Source organism: Triticum urartu, chromosome 3A (assembly GCF_056163025.1).
Source record: "Triticum urartu cultivar PI428250 chromosome 3A, HENAU_Tu73, whole genome shotgun sequence".
NCBI lineage: Eukaryota > Viridiplantae > Streptophyta > Magnoliopsida > Poales > Poaceae > Triticum > Triticum urartu.
In genome coordinates, this window is record NC_141875.1 from 275,166,884 (window position 1) to 275,193,262 (window position 26,379).

The 26,379-nt window shown below is 44.3% G+C and overlaps 1 protein-coding gene across 1 annotated transcript; it reads right to left on the reverse strand.

Annotated features, from left to right (window-relative positions):
- Positions 1-3,571: 3,571 nt before the first annotated feature.
- On the reverse strand, positions 3,572-22,299 carry LOC125543923 (uncharacterized). The gene is made up of 7 exons (XM_048707424.2): positions 21,880-22,299; positions 16,451-16,648; positions 16,055-16,327; positions 7,098-7,200; positions 6,912-7,030; positions 6,432-6,608; positions 3,572-4,632 (listed from the first exon to the last, which is right to left on the reverse strand). Exons 1-7 carry the CDS (start codon positions 22,165-22,167, stop codon positions 3,886-3,888), a joined length of 1,905 nt encoding a protein of 634 aa, XP_048563381.1. The 5' UTR covers positions 22,168-22,299; the 3' UTR covers positions 3,572-3,885.
- Positions 22,300-26,379: the final 4,080 nt, after the last annotated feature.

Consider the following 26,379-nt stretch of genomic DNA (forward strand, 5'->3'; position numbering starts at 1 on the left):
TTTCTTTTGTCTTTTGGGTTGATTGATGATCTAGATTGGTTTGAGTTGTATGCTTTATTTTGGTGTTGTCCTATGGTGCTTTCTGTGTTGCGCACACGTGAAAGATTCTCGTTGTAGGGTGTTGCAATACGTTCCTGATTCGCTTATAGTGGGTTGCTAGAGTGACAGAAGCTTAAACCCGAGTAAGGGGGTTGTTGCATATGAGATAAAGGGGACTTGATACTTTAATGCAATGGTTGGGTTTTACCTTAATGATCTTTAGTAGTTGCGGATGCTTGCTAGAGTTCCAATCATAAGTGCATATGATCCAAGTAGAGGAAGTATGTTAGCTTATGTCTCTCCCTCATATAAAATTGCAATAATGATTACCGATCTTCTTAACAATCGCCTAGGATAATTCTGCACAACGATCCATCATTATTCCACACTTGCTATTTATAATATATATTACTATATTCTAACTTTATGTTAACAACGCCTATATTTATATTTTAGCTCTCTGATATCATGCAAAGCTATCCTCTTTATACCCACAACTAGTTTTATTTCTCGTTTCTAGAAGGAAGCAAACATTCGGTGTACGTAGAGTCGTATCAGTGGCAGATAGGGCTTAAGAGAATATTGATCTTACCTTTAGCTCCTTGTGGGTTCGACACTCCATACTTATCACTTCCACCTTTGGAAATTCCTACGATGATTCCTTGCACTTGGGGATTATCAGGGCCTGAGATACACTTAGGGTTTTGGACAGATAGAATGTGGGAAAGTGGTCGAGGGTTTTTGGAGCAATATTTTGAAGCACTTTGAGCAAATGACTCATGATCAAATCCTCGGCCCCTTTTAATAGTATTAGCTCTCCTATGGAATCAATGTGATCTTTGATCACTAAACCAAAAATGCAGAGTCTTGAAGCTTTTGCCAATGCTTGTCCTTTGTAGCTTGAGGGGTTAACAATCACATGTCCTTGTCAGGCCTAGGTTGAACTGAAATATACTAGATGAAAATCTTAGTCCAACAATATGTATGTTGACATGAATTACCAAAACCACCAAGGGAGCAAATGTGCTTTCACATTACTGAGAAAAGAAAACATTGGAAGTGTTCTCCGAGTTCCCTGAAAGTTTCTAGAAATAAGCAATGTAAAACTATCCCCTTAGTTCAACATTGGAACAATCCAAGCTTACATAAAGTGGATGCAAAGTAGAATAGTAGATATTTGATGTTTTTGTAGAACAATATGTTGAAACTCCGATTTCTTGGAAAACAAAGAATGATGATTGAGCTTTTGTATCGTTTAATCCCCATGAAGCAAAGTGCATGCACAATCTAACAATCTCCTAAGATATTATTTTTTAGCATCCTAAGGTATTTATTCATGCTCCCCGCAAAAAACATTATGCAAGCAACATCAATAGGGTACAATCCTATACTTATTGGGTCGTGCTATGCGTCAACCGGCAGGTTTTCTTTTCAATGATCTGCCACCTCGGAAGCTGTCATATCTGACATAATGTAACACCAGAGCATCATTATCTATTTTTGCAACAAAAGTCTTGTTGTGGAACCTTTTGCAGCAAATATCTTGTTGAAGAAACATTTGCAAAAGAGGTTGTGTAGCAGAAAACTTTTGCAACATAGATCATGTTGTGGGATTTTTTTTTCATCTTCACTTTTTTGCAACATAGGTACTGTTACGGGAGAACTTTTGCAACATACGTGATGTTGCAGGAATGTTTGCAATGAAAATGGTGTGCAAAAACACCTCCGTCGTTGCCGATGCATGTCACAACACCGTCACCGCTTACACAAACATCGATGACCGCCGTCAAATCACGCAATGGCTCCGCATCGACCAGCTTTGAGTTGGTCGTCTCTTTGCAGCCTCGCAGTCATGGCATACAACCAATCTCAAAACCGCTGCCTCCGTAGCAGCGCGCGTCGGCGTCGGCGCTAGCAGCAATGCAGCAATCCTCGCGGCAACCGCCGACTGGCCCCCGCAACATCACCGTTGGCCTTCCAATAGCAGGCACCTACAGCAAATGGTTGCGCGTTCCAGCAGTGGTGTCACATTGGCGGCGTATTGTAGCTTGGTGGGGCGATAGCTTGCAGTTTGCACCAGAGTTGGACAATGACTTGATTTGGAGAAGGTGAGACATATGGGGACGAAGCTGGTGGTTAGGAAGAGATAAGGTTGTGCGGGAGTGGATGACTCATGGGACGTATGACTAAGAGGGGGATGTGGTCGAAGCCAATGGTGTGTTGCACTCCGCGCCACACGATTGAGATGATCTCACGACACATGAGGCAACCGGCGTGAGAGAGTTATGCGCTGGTTGAGCAGAATCATTTCTCATACTTAATTTTCCTACGGCAACAATATAGTACACGGCCGCAAGTTCAATACTGACCAAAGAATGGATCAACAATTGCCATTCCAGAATTGGCCCAGAATTGTTTTGGTTTAATTATAACAGAAGATATACACTGCTCCACCTGCAAGATTGAGATACACCAAGAACACATATTAGGATTCAGATGGGTCATGAACTGACTGCATGGCCTTTAACATTATTGCAGACATGATCACATGAACATGGACATATGCTACTTGAGAGTCATTTTAGCATTCTAGTTGGCATGACAATTTCCCAACAAATAGAATCAAAAATAGTTTCGAGCAGGAGTACAACAATGACTTCATTGAGTTGTACATGGACAAACAATGATCCAAGGATTGGGAGCTCGGAAGGAGGCAAAGCAATCTGAGGAGCCATGTGACTTCAGAGATCTTTGTCTCGACTAAGATGATTGGGTGTGGAGGGTTGGCATCATTGGTGGTTTGACAATGGCCATGGACAGCAAGCTCGGTCTCTTGTGGGTGAGAGGGTCTCGATGCCTTGTAGGACGAACATTCACTAGGTCGTCCCCGACAAAGAAGATTGGCGCCTCCTGCATTGGTGTCATCAGCTAGGGCAGCCATAGCCATCGTACGTGAATCCTCGTGGCGCACGAGGGGAGGCACTACAGCCATGCTGATGCTAAGAGGATGATGCAAGATGGAAAACGAGAAGGAAACTTCTATATGAATTGCTAGCCCGTCATCTGTGTAATTTGTACACCGTGTGTTTCTTCACTGCAATCCTCTTATCATATGTATGGCATATGCCTCACGCACTATATGTATCCTTTAACACTGGTTTTTAACCGATGAACTATTGAACGGTGAATATTCAAACTATCTACTAACATGACTTGATGTGATGATACGAAGTTCATTTGACCCAGAATGAGTCATATTATTCATTTATAATTTGCCAAGAATGAATCGATGTCATATTCCCAGCGCGGCAAAGCATGCATGTTCTTCTAGTCTTAGTACCAAAACCAACGGTGATCAGGTTGACTGAGAATTAACTTGGTCGCCTGAGAATTAGCAATCCCGTAGTATTACACAAAATTATGTGGTGTTTACTTTTTTTCCTCACAAGAGGCCCCTGCCTATCACATGTGAAAAGATAGGGCCCACCCACCAAAAACAACCACCCTATGTGTCCAGATGGGACTATTACAATTTATGAGCAATGACACGACTGCAATAACCCATACACCTTGGAATTTCAAATTCCAAAAGCTGTAAGAATTTTCGAAATTCAAATTCCAAAGAGGATACATTTGTAAAACCAACAGGATAACATGACAGCAAGGGTGTTAAATGACTAATGCTAGTTTCCTTTACATTTATACATGCACTCACACAACCCTCTAAAATCTATTTGGACTGATCAGGACATCTTATATGTTGTATATATTGCAAAATAGTAGTAATAGCTAATCACATCTAAACAGAAAAGAAACTATTGTATACTTTGATGTATAAGTCAACCACTATTCTACTGTAGAATCTGCACCAGAGTTGTCATCATTGTTTGCAAACTTCTCAATCAATATTTCCATCATTTTCTTGTACATTGGCATATAATGGTCGTTGATCATGGTATTAGATAGTCGGATCTTGCTGTAAAGATGTCTCGGTGTCCCGTATAATCCAACAGTGCACTCATCAGTGACAATAGGATCATCCGGACCAGCATCTGGAGGAGGCATGGCAACCATATGCATGATTCTACCAGGGGGGTAGAATTGCTGCCTCTCGAGGCTATCTGATGAAAAGGACTGCCTATCCTCTACATTCTTTAGGACAGCACTTTCCTCCTCCATTATTTCCTTGGCAGCAGCTGCTTCTTCCTCCCGGGTTCGTGCTTCCACTTCAGCTTGCCGATCCCGGTCTTTGTCGAACTCAAACCACAACTCACCGTCAGTTATTTCTTCTTCTGTATGCTCCCTAGAAGTTTCATGCTCACTCATAAGAGCCTCTTCTTCTGTTTCCTCGTGAACTGAAATACTAGTTCCAGCATACTGCAGCTCCTCTACGACCTCTGTGACATGTTGTTCTACAACAAAGGACTCTGAATCCACTGTGGTTTTAACATGGGTTTCTGCAGTCATTTCATCCTGACTTACAGCTATTACGCCTACAGGTCGACGGCGTGCACCCATGCATGCCCATGAAGACAGCGCTGACCGACTTCTTGCAACAGCCTGTGCTACATTCTGTGCTTGTTTCATCACAACCTGCATAGAAATATTTGTCAAGAAGGTTGCAGTAACTCTGGGTTTGGGGTTTGGTGGATAAAGTATTTACATATGATTAGGCACAAGGCTATCACGGAATGCACTAAATATATTTTTTTAGGGGAAAGATTGCAATTATATTAAAAAATATATTAGGTTCATTACAACCAGAGAGCACCAGCAGTGCCAAATCTAGTGGTAGTTGACCCAGATAGACTGTCCCCCTACCACTCATCTGGGTTTGCTTAGCTAATTCATGAGCAATCTTGTTGCCATATCTCCCTATCTTCAGAAAAACAATATTAGTTCTATCCTACAGAAGCTCCCTGATCTCCATGTAACGATCTTTCCGTGCAGCTAAAGGGATCACAGAAGCCATACTGTTTGATATAACAGCACACAATCAGATTCAACTACCCATACCAAGGGCAGCCTTCAGCCCAATGGCACTTTTAGCTACAGATTTTAATGGTGTCCTTCAGCACTTTTAGCTGCTGTGTAGTTCAAGCAGTCAAGTAGCCGTATCAAACTTCACATTGTATAAGAGAGACAGTAGCAAACTAGCAAGATGCAGAAGGATCACCCTATCATGCGGAGCACCCTAGGGTCATCACCATGGCCTTGGCTCCATCGCCAAGGGGCAAATGCATCACATATACTAAGGTGAACCCTATCCTTTATGCGTGTCTTCTTGATTATCTCACGGATGGTATACTACTTGACCCTCCTACCCATTGCACCTATAGGTTTGACCCAAATGACAAGTATGCATTGGAGGAGGTCATGCACAAGAGAGCTAAGGAAGCATGGAAGCAGAGAAGAAACCGCCACGAAGTCACCAAGCGTGAAGATGGTGTCCCAGAGATACCTTGGAGCCTCCAGGCCAACCTCCAGACCAGCCTGTGCAACCTGCTGGATATCCCGGCTGGTCCTGGAGCCTTAGCCACCTGGACTACCAGCCTCGCCAACCTTCTGGTGACCCCGGACCCTGCCCCGGAGCCTACGGACTGCCCAGGACCCTCCGGCCTGCCTGCGCGCATGAGGAAAGGGCACAACGGGCCCATGTATCTTTCCCACCTACTTACCTCTTCGTGCCTAGGACTATATATACCTCCTCCTCTCTTCCATTCTAGGGTTAGCTAAGATTAGAGACTTGAGAGAGCTTACCTCATCTACCTCCCCTAATGGGATCCCTCCATCTTGGAGAACAACCTTCCATGGTTGTCAAGGCCTCCACCTTGGAGAACCCTTTGGATTATCAAGACCTCCATATCCTTTGGGTTGGAGAAGAACCATCTCTCAAGCACTACCCTTGTATCCTTTACTTCCCTTGTTGTTCTTGGATCTAGATGCACCTCACATATTGGCTTGTGATTTCAGGGTTACTTGGTGTCGATCTTGTCTAATTAGTGTTTTCTCTTGTGTTTTCTTGTGGATTTGTCCCGTGTTCTTTGTGATTTCCCTCAAATCCACCTCCAATTCGTGAAAGATCGGGCCACCCTAGGGCTTGGTCCTATATCACCCTAGGCATTGTTCCAAATATGCGCCAGTTAATCGGCATCTCGGTCAGTTAATCGCTAATTGGTGGGTAACCGACTAGCCGATTAAGTGATTTATTGGCCGATTAACTGAAAAATATCACCTGTTTATCCCTACTCAACACCTGACCGATATGGTACCAGTTACCGATATCCTGAACATTGACCCTAGGTCCTAACAAATCCCCACAACAAAACATTATGCGGTACATACTTCATCCATGAATTACAGTTTGCCAGCTTACGGTATAGGTATGTTACCAGGGTTTTGCTTGAAACAGGGCGTAGTAGTGCCCCAGCACCAGCAACCCTGGCTCTCGCACCAGAGAAAGACTGCAGGCGAGTTCCTAAAGCGGTAGCAGACCGGTAAACGGCATTCAGGAAACGCGTCTGCTGTATTTGATCCCTCAAGTCATTCAGCCATGAAGATGCCGTTACCTGGAAAAGGGAAAGGGATAAGATGGGAGGAGAATTAGACCCATTATACAGGATTTTGAAAAATGGGATCCTCACAGTGTATTCTGTCCGTGCAACAAAAAGTACAATAAATGAATTAAATTGAAGAGGTTATCGGCTTCTTTTCTTTAAAGATGAGACAGCACAAACTGAAGCTATTAACAATAGCTTAAGTTGGTGTTTAGTAGGCTGTTTGAATAAACCTGGTCCATGCCCTAGGCTTCTAAGGACGAAAATGAGGATTAACATGGGGTGAAATAGCTGATCCTAAAAAAAAGGAGCTACCTCAGAACGAAGATCATCAATAGACGCAGTTGATACTGTAGGAACCAGATCAGCACCATTAACAATCGTGGTTACAAAGTGCTTGCCTGATTCTGCTAATTCCCATGTCATGCATGAAGCTGACAACAAAAATATTACCTATTACCATCTTGCTCAGCTAAATTTAAATGTATACAGTTGACATACCTGGGGCAAATGCAACACAAGTTGTTGTGGAGAACTCTGTGTGTTCTCTTAAGATGTAAGTCAGTAATGCAGCAGTGCCACCACCCAATGAATGGCCAACAATCTAAAAAAACAACTCAGCTATTAAAACAATAACATAGTTGAGGATGTTTGAATCAAACCAAATGACATGACAATTTCCACCATCAGTACAATATACATGTCAACATGTGTGTTACCAAGCTAAGGATACAAGACTTTTTTAGGACAAGGATACAAGACTTTAATCAGCTAATGACAAGCACATCGCTAGGCTCTTCACGTGGGAGCTGTTAGAGTTATATTTATGGTGTGCTTTGGCCTTTTGCATTCTGGCCTTTGACCTCCCTCCTGTACATGTATATATGATGGCTTCAGCCTAGTGGTAATACAATGAGGCATGTTTTCCTAACATGGTATCGAGCTAGGTTCTTTTTTTCCGCAACGATTGCAACTCGTGCTAATCATCCAGCTTTTCTTCTACAATGCCGGTTCCTGTTCTCTGATCGACGCCGCTTCGATCTGGTTCCCACAGTCCGGTCGACGCTGTCGTCCTCCGGTGGTCGCCTTTCTCCAGGCCCGTCCTCAAGCGGCTCCCCGTCCAGTCGACGAAAGGCTCCCTTTCCAGATCGAGGGGAAGTGGTTGAGTCTGGCTGTTCCGATCGAGGGGGAGTAGCTGAGTCTGGCTGGTCCGCTGCTCCCTCCCAAGCCGCTGCCGCCCGGCTCCTCCAGGCCCAGGTCAGCCGACGCCCCCCGCCTCCGCCCCCCTCCTCCTCCAGGTCCAGGCCAGGCCGCCGTCACCCCGGCTCCTCCAGGCCTGGCCGCCGTTCGCCCTTTTGCTATCGTCGTCTCCTCAAGCTCGGCCGCCGGCCGCCATTGGCTCTTTAGTCAGCCACTGAAGTCCAGCGCGTTTCCGCCGCCGCCGCAGGATTCAACCGGGATTTGGCCGCCAGTGGCTCCCACGGCTTCCACGACCACTCTTCGCCCGTCCTCTGGTCGCCTGATTCCGGTGCTCTTCTGGCCTGGCTTGCCTCCGCCCGTGTGTGTTGGTGTTTCAGTTGATTGAATTGGGGATCTTCAGGTGGTCTTTGCCAATTGGATAATTTCCTAAAAAAGAAAGGAGACAACAGAGGAGCATCATGTCTTTGACGTCATCAGGCTGTCGGATGATATTCGACGGTGTTCCCTATGTTGATCTAGTCTCGCATATACGTCGCCGCTCGGTGTTGGGTGCTCGTCCATCTGTGACGTTGTCCCCTATAGCGTCTTCAGCAGGCTGTGTTGGTCACTATTTGTCGACTCTTCTCGCAGCTACTGCCTGCGGTGGTGGTGTCTGCTCTACACCGACTCCTCTCGTGGTTTCCGTGCGCAGTGATGACCGCTCTACGTCGACTCCTCTCACGGTTTTTGCGCGTGGCGGTGACTGATCTATGTCGACTCCACCAGTGGCTTTCACATGCGGCTCTACATTGACTCGTCACTCCCGGTCGACTCTACACGCGGCTTCCACGGGTGGTGGCGACTGTTCATCGTCGGCATGTGTTTCTACCTCGACCTCTTCCGTCGCGCCTCTGTCCACACGTGAGATTGAGCAGCTGCGATGTCTACTTGCTGCTTGGGATTCTTCACCGACAGGTTTTGCAGGTTCCGTGACTGACTCTTCTGGCATTGAGAAACCACCTTCTACACATTCAGGTACATCCCCATGGATTCTTGATACTGGAGTTTCTTTGCATATGACTTATGATTCTTCCACTTTGACCTCCGTTCAACCTGCCGAGTCTTTTGTTCATGTTCTTACGGTTGATGGCACTCCCCTCCCTGTAGCTAGTCAAGGCACTCTTAGCACTTCTTCATTTCATGTTCCCTCTGTCGCTCAGGTTCCTCGACTTACTATGCAGATCATATCTGGTGGTCAGATTGTTGATTCTAATTGTAGGGTCATTCTCGACTTTGACTCATGTTCTGTTCAGGATTGACGCACTGGCACTTTGCTTGGTGTTGGCCCTCGACGCCCTGATGGTCTCTGGGAGCTTGACTGGCTTCGTCTTCCCTCAGCTGCCACCGTTGCCAGTCTCGCAACCCCCGTTGTTGCATCTATCAGCTCTTTTCAGCAGTGGCGTCATCGTCTTGGCCATTTATGTGGTTCTCGCTTCTCATCTCTGGTTCATCGCGGTGTTCTGGGGTCCGTCTCTGGTAACGCTTCATTGGTTTGTCTGGGTTGTAGGCTTGGTAATCAAATTCGGCTACCGTATCCTCACAGTGAGTCAGTGTCCGAGCGCCCTTTTAATCTTGTTCACTCTGATGTTTGGGACCCGGCTCCCTTCGCTTCGAAAGGGGGTCATCGCTACTATATTATCTTTATAGATGATTTTTCTCGGTACACTTGGATCTATTTCATGTCTTCTCGTAGTGAGGTCTTATCTATATACAAAAAATTTGCTGTCATGGTTCATACCCAGTTTTCCACTCCAATTTGTGTTTTTCGTGCACATTCAGCCGATGAGTATATCTCCCACGCGCTGCGAGGATTCCTTGCTGAGCAAGGTACTCTTCCTTAGTTCTCTTGCCCTGGTGCTCATGCTCAAAATGGTGTGGCTGAGCGCAAGCATCACCACCTTCTTGAGACGGCGCGTGCGATGATGATCGCCGCCTCTCTTCCACCTCACTTCTGGGCTGAGGCTGTTACCACTGCCACCTATCTCATCAACATTCAGCCATCTGCTGCTCTACAGGGTGGTATTCCTCTCGAGCGTCTTTCTGGTCGTTCTTTTGATTATTCGGCGCTTCGTTTGTTTGGTTGCGTTTGCTATGTTTTGCTTGCCCCTCGTGAACGCACCAAACTGACCGCTCAGTCTGTTGAGTGTGTCTTTCTCGGATACAGTGACGAGCATAAGGGCTATCGACGTTGGGATCATGTCGGTCGTCGGATGCGTATTTCCCGGGATGTGACCTTTGGTGAGTCTCGTCCCTTTTACCCGCGTCCATCCTCCTCGGCCTTTTCCACGGAGGACATCTCTTTTCTTATATTTCAGATACACCTCCCATTGTGCCCAATATTCCTACTTCTCGTCCCGCTGTTATAGACCCGACACCATCCACTCCTACATTTTCTTCTCCTCCCTCATTGCATGACTCTTCACCTTCATCACATATACCTTCCACTTCTTCTCCACCTTCATCACCAATACATTCCCCATCTCCACCACCAGTGATTCCACCTCTTCCCTCCTTTCCTTTCCTTTCCATTATACTCGTCGTCCACGTGTTGTGGATCAGTCTACTGATGTGCCCTCTACTTCTGGTATGTCGTCTTCCTCCTCTTAGTCGACTTATGGTCTTCGTTCTCGGCCTTGTCCGCCCCCTGACCGATATTCTCCTTCGCACTATGGCCTTTCGACTGTTCTTGAGCCGACTTCTTATCGTGATGTTCATCCTGAATGGCAGTTTGCGATGGCAGAAGAGATTGCTGCCCTTGAGCGCACCGGCACGTGGGATCTAGTTTCTCTTCCTCCTCGTGTTTGCCCCATCACTTGCAAGTGGGTCTATAAGATTAAGACTCGCTATGATGGTTCTCTTGAGCGTTATAAAGCTCGTCTTGTGGCTTGTGGCTTTCAACAGAGGCATGGTCGTGATTACGATGAGGCTTTTGCTCTTGTGGCCCATATGACCACTGTCCGCACACTTCTCGCCGTGGCCTCTGTTCGCCATTGGTCTGTGTCCCAGCTTGATGTGAAGAATGCCTTTCTAAATGGTGAGTTGCGTGAGGAGGTTTATATGCAGCCACCCCCTGGGTATTCTGTTCCTGATGGCATGGCTTGTCGTCTTTGTCGCTCTCTATGGCCTTAAGCAAGCCCCCCGTGCCTGGTTTGAGCACTTTGCCTCTGTGGTGACTGCCGCTAGTTTTTCGCCCAATGCTCATGATCCAGCATTATTTGTCCACCTTTCTGCTCGTGGTAGGACTCTTCTTCTATATGTTAATGACATGATCATCACTGGCAACGACTCTGAGTACATTGCTTTTGTCAAGGCACGTCTTAATGAGCAGTTTCTTATGTCTGATCTTGGTCCTCTTCGCTACTTTCTTGGGATTGAGGTTTCTTCTACCTTGCATTATTTGTCCACCTTTCTGCTCGTGGTAGGACTCTTCTTCTATATGTTGATGACATGATCATCACTGGTAACGACTCTGAGTACATTGCTTTTGTCAAGGCACGTCTTAATGAGCAGTTTCTTATGTCTGATCTTGGTCCTCTTCGCTACTTTCTTGGGATTGAGGTTTCTTCTACCTTTGATGGCTTCTTTATTTCCCAAGAAAAGTATATCCAGGATCTTCTCTCTCGTGCGGCTCTTAGTAATGAGCGCACTGTTGAGACTCCTATGGAGCTCAATGTTCATCTTCGTGCTTCTGATGGTGAGCCCTTGTCTGATCCGACATGTTACCGTCATCTTGTTTGGAGTCTTGTCTATCTCGCTGTCACTCGTCCGGATATCTCATATCCTGTCCATATTCTGAGTCAGTTTGTTTCTGCTCCTACTTCAGTTCACTACAGTCACCTTCTTCGTGTTCCATGATATCTTCGTGGCACGATCTCTCATCATCTTCTTTCCCCGTTCCAGCTCGCTACAGCTCCAGGCCTATTCAGATGCTACATAGGCTAGTGATCCCTCGGATCGCCGTTCACTATTTGTACTGTGTTTTTCTTGGTGGTTCTCTCATTGCGTGAAAGACAAAGAAACAGACTGCAGTTTCCCATTCGAGTGCAGAGGCTGAGTTGCGAGCTATGGCTCTATTGACAGCAGATGTGACTTGGCTATGATGGTTGCTAGAGGATTTTGGTGTTTCTAGTACTACACCAACTACTCTCTTGTCAGACATCTTGTCAGATAGTACAGGAGCTATCAGTATTGCACGGGACCCCGTGAAGCATGAGCTTACCAAGCATATTGGGGTTGATGCTTTTTTTGTGCGTGCTGGTGTCCAGGATCATGTTGTTGCTCTTCGGTATGTGCCATCTGAGTTACAATTGGCGGACTTCTTCAAGAAGGCACAGACTAGAGCGCAAAGTGGATTTTACCTCTCCAAACTCAGTGTTGTGGATCCACCATGAGTTTGAGAGGGGGGTGTTAGAGTTATATTTATGGTGTCCTTTGGCCTTTTGCATTCTGGCCTCCCTCCTGTACATATACACATGTATATATGATGGCTTCAGCCTACTGATAATACAATGAGGCATATTTTCCTAACAGGAGCAACATACTCACCAAAAGGAGGGAGACTGACCATGGTTAACTTAGTCATGTTTGCATTACCTATTACAACAGTAAACTCTTACTCCTAATTAAAGATAATTGCCATTTCTGATATACATTTTTCGGATGGGGTCATGCTTAATGCAAAAGCATGGCTGAGCCCCAGGCAGGCCCGGGGCGTGGGAAAATTCCTAGCCTATATTGTAGATTTTTTTTAGGATCCCTAGCCTATATTTTAGTGGGTATCACATTTGGCCTGGAGCGCAGCCCATTATCTTTCCCTCTGGTTGGGCCTCTAGCAGTCAGCCCTGGGCTTCGATAAATCCTTGCTACGCCATTGGCTTAATTGCTTGGATATTGTTTGTTTGCCAACCAAAAAAGCTGGCGGTGGTGAAACTATCGACAACAAAAGATTATTTAACTGGACTTTACATAAAAACTAGAGCAAATGGGCGATTTGCCACGCCGGTGGACCAATGTGGGCAGAGTGAGCCTGCTGGAGTACATGGAGGATGCAGGTTTTTCCACTGTCAATTGTCATCTAATCTATAAACACAAGGAAATGCAGAATTACGTATTATTATAATCCAAGCACTATCTAATTTCCAATGTACAGCCGAAAATCGCATGTAATATGAACCCCAATATAAGATGCCTTCCAACATTGCATTATGGAAAAAAATACTTATGTTTGTTTAATTTTCCAATAGTACTAATTTTGACGGTCTTAGTTGCATTTCAATAGTAGTAACTAAATTGGATTAACTTTGAACATGAGTTTAGATTGGATAACCAAATGTTGGTTAATTATAAATCTAATACCACACATATGTGAGCCCAGGATAGAAAAACCAATCCTCATGTGGGTCCCAGCGCGTCTACCTCCTATCTGTTTTTGTCTCTCTTTCATCAATTTCCAGAAGCAAAACACAAGCAGGCTACCGATCCCTTGGTCTGTTTCTCAAACCCTTTTTTCCTCTACGATCCGAAATCCAACCTATTAAACCAGAATCAAGCAATGCCTGATACAGCATTTCTTTAGGCAATCTTTCAGCCCATCCAGAAAAATTCTGTCATGCATGCATAATTGGAAGAGATCAGGCAGGTGTTCCTGCATCTAACAGCATGAGGCAGAAGCCATTGCCAGATTGTCACCTCAACAGTCATACCCGCTGCTCGAGCTTGCTTCGTGCTCCTAGCGTTGGACGACAAAGCAACCGTTGCCTCTGCCACCTCATGCCATCTGCCGACTGAGGCGACGACAGCAGCTTTCAGGATAGACAAACGTCACACGCTAGGATAGTCTCTGTCCAGCTTTGAGAGCGCTGTCATCTCCTTATGCAACGGCCATGGGGCCGCTCTCATGCGAGTGTGCCATCCCCATCGCTCCATGCATCATTGCACGATAGGATTAGTTCCTCAGACATGCAACCACATAACCAATGAGCCATCACCACGCCTCAGGCCTCAACTACAAGGGCTGGGGCTAGGGCTAGATGCAGGGGCATGGCCAGGCGGAGTGCCATGTGGCCTGTGGCACAGGCAACCAGCTTCGGCAACCGGTTGTCAGCAGGCAACGACAATGATTGGAGGCGAGGCAGAGAGAGAAGAGAGTCTGGAGAGTACAGAGCAGAGGCCTTTCCTCAAGGAAAGTGTGGGAGGCGACGGCGGGGTTCAATTTATAAAATAAGTACAGCATACCTTGCATAAGCTCCTACGTCAAAGAATCAAGAGATACCATAGAAACTCGGTTTCACAACCAAATAGTAGCAAAGGATTTTGGTGGGTTGCTGGGGATATGCTCTCAACTCTCAGAAAAAATTGGGAGGAAAAGAATAAGGTGGGATCTGAGGCTCTGATGCCAAATGTAACACTATAAAGGGATACAGAGTGGATCAAATTTTGATTATTACATATCCGAGCACCTTGGTACCACGCCAAGATACAGGTAATGTGAAGCACAAGTTCTTGAGGAAGAACAAAGAGGAGCAGGTAGGAGTGGTTTAGCAATAGCTAGATACAAACCAGTGGCGGATCTAGCCCAATGAGTCAGGGTGGGCCAGCAGTGAAACTATCCTTTAAAAGAAAATATTTAGATTTTTCTTGCTATGATATAAATTCATGTCTACCATCTAGCTCTGCCCCTGATACAAACTGGTCTCTCGACAACGACGACAACAGCTATTTAACATCACTGCCCTGGGGCATTCTTTAGTATTGTGCCATTGTGCTCTGCATGGGATTGGGCTTCCCGCTAGCGGCGCAAAAGAGCATGCGCTACTCTCTTCGTAGTCTTCTTATTCTGGCTTTGCTTCTTCCATTCCTTCCTTTGCTCTTCGGTCGTTAGGTTGGTCGTGACAATGCCCCTTCCTAAAGACGCAGCATGCCCCCATGCTGGTGCTGATGGATGAAGTTGATGGAGTGCATGGAGCTCTTCCCAAGTGAAGACATGACGCACCCTCGCCAGTGAAGGCCAAGGTCACCGCGACATCGCTGACGAACCTCAGCCATCCATGAGCCGTCCCTCCACACGCGCACAAGTTCGGCGACAGTCCTCGCCGCCCCCTACGCGCCCTTGCTATAGAGCCGGCCGGCAACCACAGTTACAGCCTGAGCGTCAGGGCACTCCCTGACACCCCCCCCCCCCCCCTCCTCCCCCACGTGTTCGCTGCATCTGCCTCATCTCATTGCACCGAGTCCAGCAACGACCGTTCCCTCCTTGCCTTCGCCGTCTCTGCCCCGTCCACGCAACCCGGTGGCGTCGCGCAAGCACCCTGCTCTCTGCTCCCCGCTGCAGCATCTCCTCACCGGCGTCGGCATCCCTAACACTGGGGCTCTATCTCAAAACTCAAGGCTAGGGACGAACACCGGTGTAATCATTTTATTTTCCCACAACACAATTTATAATGTGATAAAGTAGATGGATGAATCTTTTCTTGGACATGAACAGAGTGAGGGCAGCTGAAACTTGATTTAGATAAGTTGGACCACAAAGTTTTTGATATGCTTGAATTAGGTATAAAACATGATGGCGCTAACAATTTTTTCTTGGGGAATCTGTATATTAATTCCGAACAGAATGTTCAATGTGTGCAGTTCCCGAACAACTGGTTGATGGTTAGAAGTTGGATAAGTTGATGGAGAGATGATTGGCTTATCAAGGTACATTAACATAGCGCAAATTTAAATTTGTTTGTAATTTTCTTTTTGGGTAGCAGGGCTGGGTTTTATTACATTCACTTTTCAGTTTATTTTGAGATGCTTAGGCTACTGAGCTTTGCCACTTTTATGTAAATTAATTTCTTAATTGATATATTCGAACATGGATGTTCCCTACTGTTCTTACTAAAATAACAATACAACCAGGCATGTAGGATTAGAGCTTTGCTACTCTTTACTAGTGCCAAATGTGTGGCCATCTTATACACAAAACAGAGGCCTGGGATCGCCAGAATCATGTTGATTTGCATGGTAATATGGATATGGAATTATGTATGACAGTATTTTGATTTTGGAGTCTTTTGTTGCCAGCATACAGACCCACGGTAAATTGACTTGTTTGTTATAGAAGTAATTAAAAATATCATGACGAGAAATAATCTTAAAGAGCAAATAAGATTCCCAGGTAAGATCAAACTAAGTATGAAAAAGTTCTGAAACCATAACCAAAAGTAAGAAGTGTCCACCTTTATTTGGTACTCTGGGCACTGAGTGACGGCTTGAAGGAGGCATGGTGTTATACCTCTTGCAATCCAGCGTGCTGCTGCAACCATCCCACAGTGTGCATACCCTAAGACTAACTTGCTGATACCACCCTCATCTAATACTGAGTGGTGAAATGGTACTACAGCACCAGTAACAGCAGTTAGTGTGTCTTTCATGCTATGAGTGCCTCGTATCAAAACAAGAAAGGATTTTGTGCACTCATCACGCAGAATTGTATGAGCTGGCTTTAAAATCTGTAGGAGTAGGAGTCAAGTCAGATTGGAGAAAATAAGGAAGAAATTATGTTCCCATAACCACTACTCCCTATGCCCTTAATAAATGGACAGAACAATAAAATGCTACCAGCACTTACTCACCCCCGCTTTAGGTTCCTCAATGAGAACATCCACTTGTGAAAATCCAGCCAATTCTAGGAAAACTGGGAATGATTTCTTAGAGAAAAGAAAGCATAAATCAATTAGCCGTCGTAGAACAATCAACTCTTCCATGACTTCAGGTCCTTTAAGTTCAATGCAATTGCTTCCAGCATATACACCGGCGACATGTAGATTGCCCTGAAAAGTAACGCCAAGATTACAATGAAACATTTGTTGTACACACTACAAAGGCATGTACAATCTACCAGATAAAATTGCACTCGAGAGTAACTGAGAGAAAGTGCCTGTGCATGAAATAGAATAGTACCATAAGTTCAAACTTACTTTATTGAGTACTTGAGTTATGTGAATAGCATAACTGCTTCACATCCCTCAAATGAAAGGTTACCATAACCATTTTGCGAGTATTCTCAAGAAAGGAAACCCATCTTATCTTCAGAAAACTATTCATATGAAATCTTTTATTTCTTACAATGTTGTGCGGTCATTTACTAACTAAGCACTATTATTAACTTCAAGTATCTAATCCTGTAGCTAAGGATCTGACCCGTATGCATCGAAGCCCAACCAAGAAAGCCCATGTGATTTATGCTGACTGAGGTCAAGGTTGGCTCTTTTGGTTTTCAGTTTAGTTGCTTACGATGACTAGCGCGGCATGTTGCTCAGAAGCTCAGATCGTAGACCAATCGATTTTATTCCCTCCCCCTCGTTTGTCCATGGCAAAACCATAGCAGGATCAATCGACTCTTCGCAAGGCGCAAGGACCAAGGAGACATGGACAATTGCTCAGCACCGTCATGCTATAGTACTAGCCCCAGGCCACTTTTGTCTGATCTACAGATCCTGATGTGTCGTGACCAAACACTAGATAAAAGGCAAGTCTTACACATCTTGACACTAGTGGCTAGTACTTCTTTTGATGAATTAAAATCTACTATAGTCTGGTTAATTAGTAATCCAACGATGATTAATTGTGCCAAACTAGATGGATTAATTTTGTTCATTGAGTATAGTCTTTACTACTATTAAAAGCGCGAGTTTAGTGAATCCAATAAATCTTGTCCATCCATCCACCAAAAATAACGACCCAGATCCTTCCGATGATGTGGTGATGAGGTGATGTATCAATCAGTCATAACACCTAATTAGGAAACACCACCATAATTAGGAAATTTTGAAAACAGGCATGGGATCCCCAAACGCCTCCTCCCAACAACTCACACGAGCCGCATGCGCTCGTGCCCACCGGCGCCCCGTCGTGCTCGCGGCCCCTGTTGTGCCCGCCTGCAACCACCGGGGTACCGCCGCCTTCTACTCCTCTTCCGCTCCTGCCTGTACCCCAACGGACTCGAGGCCTCAGTCGCGCCCGCTGGCGTCCTGCCACGACTGCTCCCGCCACCTTTGTGGCCTCTGCGGCTCTGCCGCTGAAGCAGCACAAGGTTGTGGAGGAACAAGTCCGCCTTGCTGCTACAAAGTGTACAGCACAAGTGTTGAAGGAACTACTTCAACGTGTTGCGCTAGATATCACTCTAGAGGCGAGTGTAGGCCAATATGGCAGCAGGAGTTCAACCCAAAACTCTTAGAGCAGAAGATCTACTCCAAGATCTCAAATAAGAACACCAAGTTCTATTATAGGTAGTGGGGGTACATAGTCTGGTCACAAACTAGAGGTGAGGACCTCTCTTTATAGGCTACATGAAGCATTCACATCTAACTTCAACTTATAGCTAGAACACTCTAGAAAACATTACTTAAGATACAATATTCCACTCATAGCTAGAAGACTCTAGAAAACAGTAGCTAAAGCTAAGAAAACAAGCAAATACTATACTGGGGTAGAAGTATCTAGTAGTCAAATGGATTTACTTCTGTTTTTATTTTTATTTTTCTTCTCTCTATTGTTCCTCATCAGCCGCTCCAGCCAGCACCCTGACACGCTCACCGCCTCTGGGTGGCCGCACGCCAGCGTCCCGCCAAACTTTTGTCCCAGGTTACGGAATGCACTCAGTCTCAGTTTATACCTATATATGATCTTATGATTATGATTATTCTGTTCCCTTTCTCATATATATTTTGCTTTCTAAATTCCTGGTGAATTTGTACGATTTTATAGCTAGAGCACTCATGAAGGATAAAGAAAGATTAAAAGGGCAGCCCGGTGCACGTAGCTCATGAAGGATAAACAAAGATCGATTCATATAAACATATATTCAACCTAAACATCTCTGTACAGATTGATTCTTTCTCTTGCTTCTGTTAAAACGTCAGTGGTAGTATGCACCAAATGATTTATACCGTATTTCGATATTGAATCTGACAAATTAGGAATCCATGTCCTTGCCCTGCCGTGAGGATTCTACGAATTTTTTAAGTTTCTTGCATATATGTAGTATGGGATGGCTGTTTTGGTTGTAAGAACAATTGTTATGCAGGTTTATCTACACTCTTCTCCGCCTGGGAATCATTATGTGCTTGCTGACTTGCTCTGCTCATATTGCCGCCAAAACTGTGAGCGCTCCCTACTTGTCTTGTGTATTAATTAAAAGCATCTAATTATGGAGTTGCAACATGGCAGCTAGCTGCTACTGGTTTATCAAAATTCCTCAAAGCCTTTCATGTTATTACAAGAAAGCCAAAGCTTTCATTTTCTAGATATGTCCAGTTTAAATATGAACGATATTTTAAGAAAGGAAATTGTAGTAAGTTTTGAAACAGAATTGTTAGCTCCTAATAATAGTTTACTGAATCCACCAAGTCCCAGTTAGATTCTTCGAACTCTATGACCTTAGATGTATTGTAACCTGGTGATAAGGACTATTTTGTCTCTACTTGAAATGAGCATATGATTGTCGTATTTTTCTTGCTATACCAGAAGCTGCAATCACTGCTGATGTACTTCAGAATAGCAACTGTGATGAGGTATAGAGCACTTCAGTTGCTATACTTTCTTATTTCCCATTTATCTGCTATTTGACTTGTGATGGTTTGATAATTGTCGGACCTTCAGGATTTCCCAGATGATCAGCTAGGAAATTTGACGAATTCAAGCAGTTTGCGAATCCATCAAATTTTGAGATCTGAATGGGTAGGCCTCTCGGTGCTGGCTGCTCAGGTGAGAGATTATGTGCATTGTAACTCAATTATTATTTCTTTTGCCTCTCACGCTTGCAACCAAACAACTGTGTCATTATATTCCCTAAAAGAAACTCTGTAAATGTACTTCGATATGCTTGAAATTAGACACCGTTGTACTGTGTAAAATTCTATTGTGTGATAGTTTTGCAAAGGTAATTTTTTTAGAGAATAAGCTTAACAGCCCTGACTTTATAGAAAGCTTAATTTTAATGCTGGGTAGACCAGCTACATCGCTCAACTTCTGTATGTTCCGTAATTAATCCAGAGTAAGAAGCTTGGAAAGTTGGAAGGCTATCTGCCTGAACAAAATACTACTAGTGAAGCTTTTCCTCCTGTCGATGCTCTGAGAGATCAAAGAAAAAAATGGCACATTAAAGTACTATGGGGTAAACATTTAGCCAAATGCAAATCAGAGTGCACCTTAATGTTGCTGATTTAGAGCTGCAATATTGTTGACATCTTGGACATAGGATGAAGGGTTTCTTTCATTTTTACCCTTTAATAATGTTAGAAGAAAAAACTCATCGAGCCTTAATCATCATCTGACCACTTAACCATCATTTCTTACCGCATTATTACCGCATTATGAACTTGTTGCTACGTACAATGGACCCAGATGACCCTAATCCCAACCCTGTTGCTGATCATTTTTCCTAGTTCTGTCCTTGCAGCAATGGACAAAAGCATTGGGTTCCTTTAGCTGATTCAAGACTTCTATTTCTCAGAAAGTTAGGGATGACGAGGGCTACAATACAAGTGAACTACAAGTTTGGGATGTTCTGGAATTCTACTTCTCATAAAGTTTTTCTGATGTACAATTTGGTTTTCGTAACATAATGGGTTTTACAAATGATGTCAGTACTTCCTCTCATGATTTTATGAATATTGTTGACTTTTTTTTGCAGGGAGAATATTGTTGACTTGGTAGAGCGGCATGTGGCACTCCTGTCTCTCAATGAGACAGAGGAACCAAATAATGCAACCAATAAGGTTCCAGTCGGTCACAGTACAATGGACCCTGATACACATCCTTGTACCTTTTAGAGCAACTATAAAGTGGGTTATAAGCCCGCTTACATGACACTTTTGCTTATGTGGAGAAGAGATAAGGAAAAAAGGGAAGGAGTGGGCGCTCATGCAAGAGCCAATATCTAACCTTATAGACAGCCCTATTATATGAGTAATTAATCGTGCTAGCTCTTCATGACATGGCTCCTTAGAAAATATACCAAACGAGCTCCATATAAAAGAAAATCTATGGATCTACATCCACCAATAATCCTATAAAACACCATTGAATCAATGTAGCCCTAGCCAAATCTAGTTATGTACTCCCTCCGTAAACTAATATAAGAGCGTTTAGATCACTAAACGCACTACTTTAGTGATCTAAACGCTCTTATATTAGTTTACGGAGGAAGTAGTAACCAACAGTGCACATGATGCAAAATCCGTTCTTGTAAGAGACACCACATGTTGGTAGGCTAAACAAATTGTGCATTATCACATTGCATGCAAATTTTAAAAGTTGCATTTTTATTGGTGTGCTTAATTTGGTTGACATGTGTGTTTCACATGCACAATTACTAGTGCATATAAGAGAACATATTAATTTGCTGATTAGATGTGTATTTTTACAAAAAAAAATATGCTTAAGGATGAAAGGGTAATGCATTGATATTTTGTCATGGGGTTCATCCTTCTTTTCAACAACAAAATATCTTTTGCAGGATCTTTATCATCTTCGCCCCCTTCATGTTTGAATCCTGGCTCCACCCCTGGCTTGATAGAGCGCAAGAATAATTATCGGATGCTTGGACTTGGCAGAGAAAAGTACTCACCACTTCACCCGCAAAACAGAACCATTTACACCGTCTTAATACAGTCCTCGAGTGCATTACACTATACCAAGTCATCACCACTAGGGCATGATACAAAGAGAACCCACCGTCTCCAAATCTCCAAAGTTGCGATTTTTATTGCGAGTGCAAAGCAATCAGCATAGAAATCACCCCAAGTCTCTACTACGGATAAATTGCTTTGGAGTCGAAGGGGCAAATCTGCCACTGATCAATCGCTAGAAGCCTCTATCCAAATCAAAATCTTACCAACAACGCAGCACGCAACGTTGGAGATGCAATTCGAGCGAAAGGAAACCTCATTACAGATCCAAAACACAAGCTCGCGGTCGCATTAAAAAACTTAGCCGCGGCATTCCTATTGGGACCGGAGCAAGCAAGCCGGTGGCTGGTTAGCGAGGAGGGCTGTCTGACCTGGCGACGCATGAGGTACTTGATCCCGAAGGCGAGGTCCCCGATGGGCCACTTCCCGAGCGTCTCCGAGTAGGTGAATCGCAGCGTCTCGGCGAGCGTACCCACCGCCTCCATCCATGTCGCAGGCGGCTGCGATGGCTGCCGCGCCGCGCGTCCCCTCCGCCTTTTCCCTCCTCCGCCCCCGCCGGAGCTACCGGCGGCCTCCTCGTGATTCGCCAGCCTCCGGCTCAGCACGAAGTAGAGCAACATGGCCGCGCCCAACGCCGTGGCCATCGTCGCCGTCCCCATGGCGACGGATCCCAACGCGGCGAGGGGGCTTTCCGTCACCCCGGGATCTTTATTCGCTAGGGGCTAACGTGCAAATATTTCTTTCCAGTTTTCTTCCCCGCCTTGCGGGATGATGAATTGACGATGGTTGGTTTGGTTTGGTTGTTTTTCTCACTTTTCTTTATGGGCAACGCTGCGCATCGCCGGTTAAAAGATGTGTCGCCTCACGAGCCATTGAATTTGACCTAAGATAATGGCCACATTCAACTGTCAACTTTGTAGTAATACGGATGATGTGTTCGAACATTTGCAACAGAGTTTATGTTGTAAAACTTTTGCAATATAGGTATATTTGCAGTTTTTATTTGCAATAGAACTAGTGTTGCCGGTTTTTTTTGGTCTTCAACTTTATATAGGGGTTATGGAAAAGATTTTTGCAACATCAATAATGTTACAGCGTAACATCCCAAATTTTCAATTTGGAATGTTATATATTAGATCATCATTGCATATCATATTTTATTTTTGCATTTTGGTTGATCCTAGAAATTCTAGCAACTCAATGATCCACGGAGAGAGTTGGAGATTTCGTTATTTTCATATTTGAGTTTTCTCAAATTTTGAGAATAATATCATTTGATTTTAATTATTTTATTATCAATTATTTTTATTACAAAAATATGAGAGAGGGAATAAAATGACTATCCCAAAATAAAGAAATATTAAGGATTTAATAATAAAATCAAATAAGATTTTATTTCGGAGTTTTTCGGTGTTTTATTTGAATTTAGAAAAAATGTGCGTTCTTTAAAATTGTATTTAGGCCCCAAATAAATGTTCACCTTGTGAGGCTTGATTTTAGAAGCCCGTGAAAATTTATTTCGGAATTTTTGGAGTCCGTTTAGTATTTCTTTTTATTTTTCTTCTGCGCGTAAAAAAAACGAACCGACCTACGGGTCGTGTCCGACTAGGACTCCGGCCCGGCTAGCCTTTATAAGCCGGGGAGACCCAGCCCCAGCCGAAACCCTAAGCCGCCCAGCCCCAGCGCCCGCTGCCGCCAGCGCCATCGCCGCCGTCGCGCCGCCGCCGCCGTCCCGCCGCGCCGCCGGCCGCCGCCGCACACCGCCCGAGGTTCGCCGCCTCGTTTTCCGCGCCGGTTTTTTTAGTTTTTTCGAAAAATCGTCGGTTTTTCGTCGGTTTTTTTAGATTCGGTTTCTTAAATAGATCAGTTTTTTCAGTTTATTTAAATAACGAGCGTTCGTCCGTTCGTTCGTTCTAGCGAACGTTCGTCGTTTTTTTCTTTTTCTCAGATTTAATCCGCGATTTTTCTGATCGCGATTCCTGATCCGATTTTCGTTTTAGTATAACTTTTCGCTCGTTTATCGGAATCAGACGATTCAAGCGCCTGGACTTTCGTCTCGAAACCCTCTATCTGTTTAACCAACTTAAACAAGATTTTGCTACTGTAAAAATTGTCCTAGATCCAGATTAGTAGAACGAAGTTGTTTTCTTTCGCCGTTTGACTTTCGTTGTTTCGTTTGATTTGATTCTTTTTGCAAACCGGAGTTCTTAAGTTGAACCTTCTGGTTAGATCTCTTATTTGAGTTTTACCCATGCATTAGATGAGTACTTATTATATGCTTATTTGTTTGTCTGCGATAGAATACCCGGAGTGCGCCGCTTGTTACTTCGAATCTCTAGGTTTCGCGGATTATCAGCAAGGCAAATAACACTTTGATCATACATTTTCTACTACCCAGTTTTATTGCATTAGATCAAATCCTCACACATTGCATGATTAGGATCTAATTAAATTGTGGGATGGGAAGTAGTTGAGGTAGTACCTATTACCTGTTTATTATCAAACCTTTGGGCGTGACTTCCGCGTTTGCTTATTATGTCATGCTATGCTAGTAGACGTGGATCGGGTGAATGATATCCATGACAGATGTGAGTTTTGTTAATTAATGGTTTATCTAAGGTGGCAACTTAAACACACATCTGGGTGGATTGAGGCACCTGGGTATTTCCAGGACTTGCCTGTTTTCTTTTGGACCGCCACCCAGGCTCAAAGGGATCATGAGATTTTTCATGCTAGAAACTTCTATGTGCAGCCACAAGCTATTATGGGCTTTAGCATAGTTGACTAAGTCGTGCGAACTCTTACAGTGGTAGACTAGCAGATGTAGGGGATGTAGGTGGTACGGTCTACCCAATCGTAAGGTGCTAGCGCTTCTGAAAGACTATGTCTCGGTCATCCGTCTTCTCAAACATCTTGTAGTGTGAGAAACCAAACGGAGGCGATCGAGTCTTGTGGGGAAAAATGCGCAAACCTCAACATGTTACTCTAAATTAATTTTGTTGGGTTTTGTTTAATGATGATGCTTAATTGGGATTGAGGATGCTGTCAACCATTCTCAATGTTTAACAACTACCATGATAGTTAAATAACATTTATTCCTTTGTAGTAGGGAAAAATTGGCTTTACACAAAACTGTAACCATAGAGCTTTCCACCAGCCAAATATGCATATAGTATAGTTGTTTCATTCCATTACTCTCTATGTGTTACCTTGCCAGCATATTCCATGTGCTGACCCATTTCGAGCTGCAACATTAATGTTGCAGATTTTTCAGACGATGATTAAGGAGTTTTTAGGTCGTGGTTCTATACTCAGTGATGCAGTTGGAGTTGATGGACTCACTTATCTTCCAAGCCTTCCACTGTTATCGTTATTAGATGGCCTTAAGCCATATTTATTGTAATAAGTTCTCGTTTGAGACACTCGATGTAATAAGTGTGTGATTGCTACTCTGTTATAAATCCTCCGAGTACTATGTGGTGTCAGCATTACTGATCCAGGGATGACACCGAAGCACAGAGATCAGACTGTTTGAGGTCTGGTCGCTACAGAGATGGTATCAGAGCACACGCTGACTGTAGGACACAACCACTAAGTTAGAGACCTAGATCACTATTCACTCTCTTCTCTTCTGACCTCTCATCTTTTTCTACTCTTTAGGATGGCGGATGCAAGGAACAAGTTCACGCAACCCGATGAAGATACACCCTTTGGACGTCACTCGAAGGAAGTCACTAGATACCTGAACATAGGAATACCAAGCTTCACCGGAACCTACAACGCCACTTTACCTGAAGAAGAGCGCTGGATGATTCAAGTTCAAGTTCCAGGAAGGACGTTCATGCCAGTCACTGAGCCCATAGAGTTTTCTTTTGATGCACCAACTTAGAGTCTGGGAATGAGCATGGCAGCTCACATCGTCATGGGACGCATTGGAGAAGTCTACCGCAATGACCTCAAGGATACAATCTACCAGATTTGTGGGCGCCGAGATGAGCGCTGGGAGATGATCAGCACCAGGAAGGATAGATCAATTGCAGCTTTTATCCAGGAGCTAAACCAGCACATTCGACGACAGGAGAACTAGATGTGTGCCGACATGATAGATCTGAAGAAGGCTAAGACTAGAATCAAGGAACTGGAGGAAGAACTCAAGGCTACACATGAAGATTATGAAGAAGAAATTGATGTATTGGTGGATAAGAATGCCGACCTAACAATGAAGATTGGAATATTTATGGGAGGCCCTACACCAGTAGAGGAAGACGAAGAACCCAAGGAGATTAGCCCAAAAGACTACATCATCATCGGCGACACCGATTCGGATCCAGACGGAAGCGATGATGACTATGTTGATGAAGCTGGAGCAGATATCATGGAGTCTGCAACCGAAGAATATTTCTAGTAGACCACCTCATCAGTAGTAGTAGTCCACCATGTAAATATAGTAGGTCGAGCACTTTTGCGATAGTTAGATCGATTGTATGCCCTTGTTTGATTGAATGAAGTGAATTGTTTGATTTTGCCTCATGTGCATATGGGTAGTGTTTTCTCTTTAGACCCCCTCTATTCTTACATCTCATCTTTTCTAAACCCTCAGATGCCTCCGTGACGTGACCCCGGATTTACCTTTCCACCGGAGCTCACTCAGTTGATCCAGCAGCAGAACACATTGATGCAGTTGCTAGTCCAGAATCAGAATCAGGGGAACAACAACAACAACCCACCACCACCACCCCTACCAGTTGACCACTTAGCCCGTTTTCTTAGACTGAATCCGCCGGTGTTTTCTAGTAGCACCGAGCCGATAGTAGCAGATGATTGGCTCTGCAAGACAGCTAGAGAGTTGACCACAGCAGGATGCACAGATG

Excerpts from the sequence above, each read along its gene's own strand:
- LOC125543923 (XM_048707424.2), bottom strand. The coding sequence starts at position 22,167 with ATGGGGACGGCGACGATGGCCACGGCGTTGGGCGCGGCCATGTTGCTC. Across the intron at positions 16,328-16,450 it reads TTGAGGAACCTAAAGCGGGG|ATTTTAAAGCCAGCTCATAC; the intron begins GTGAGTAAGTGC and ends CTACTCCTACAG. Across the intron at positions 6,609-6,911 it reads TTGATGATCTTCGTTCTGAG|GTAACGGCATCTTCATGGCT; the intron begins GTAGCTCCTTTT and ends TCCCTTTTCCAG.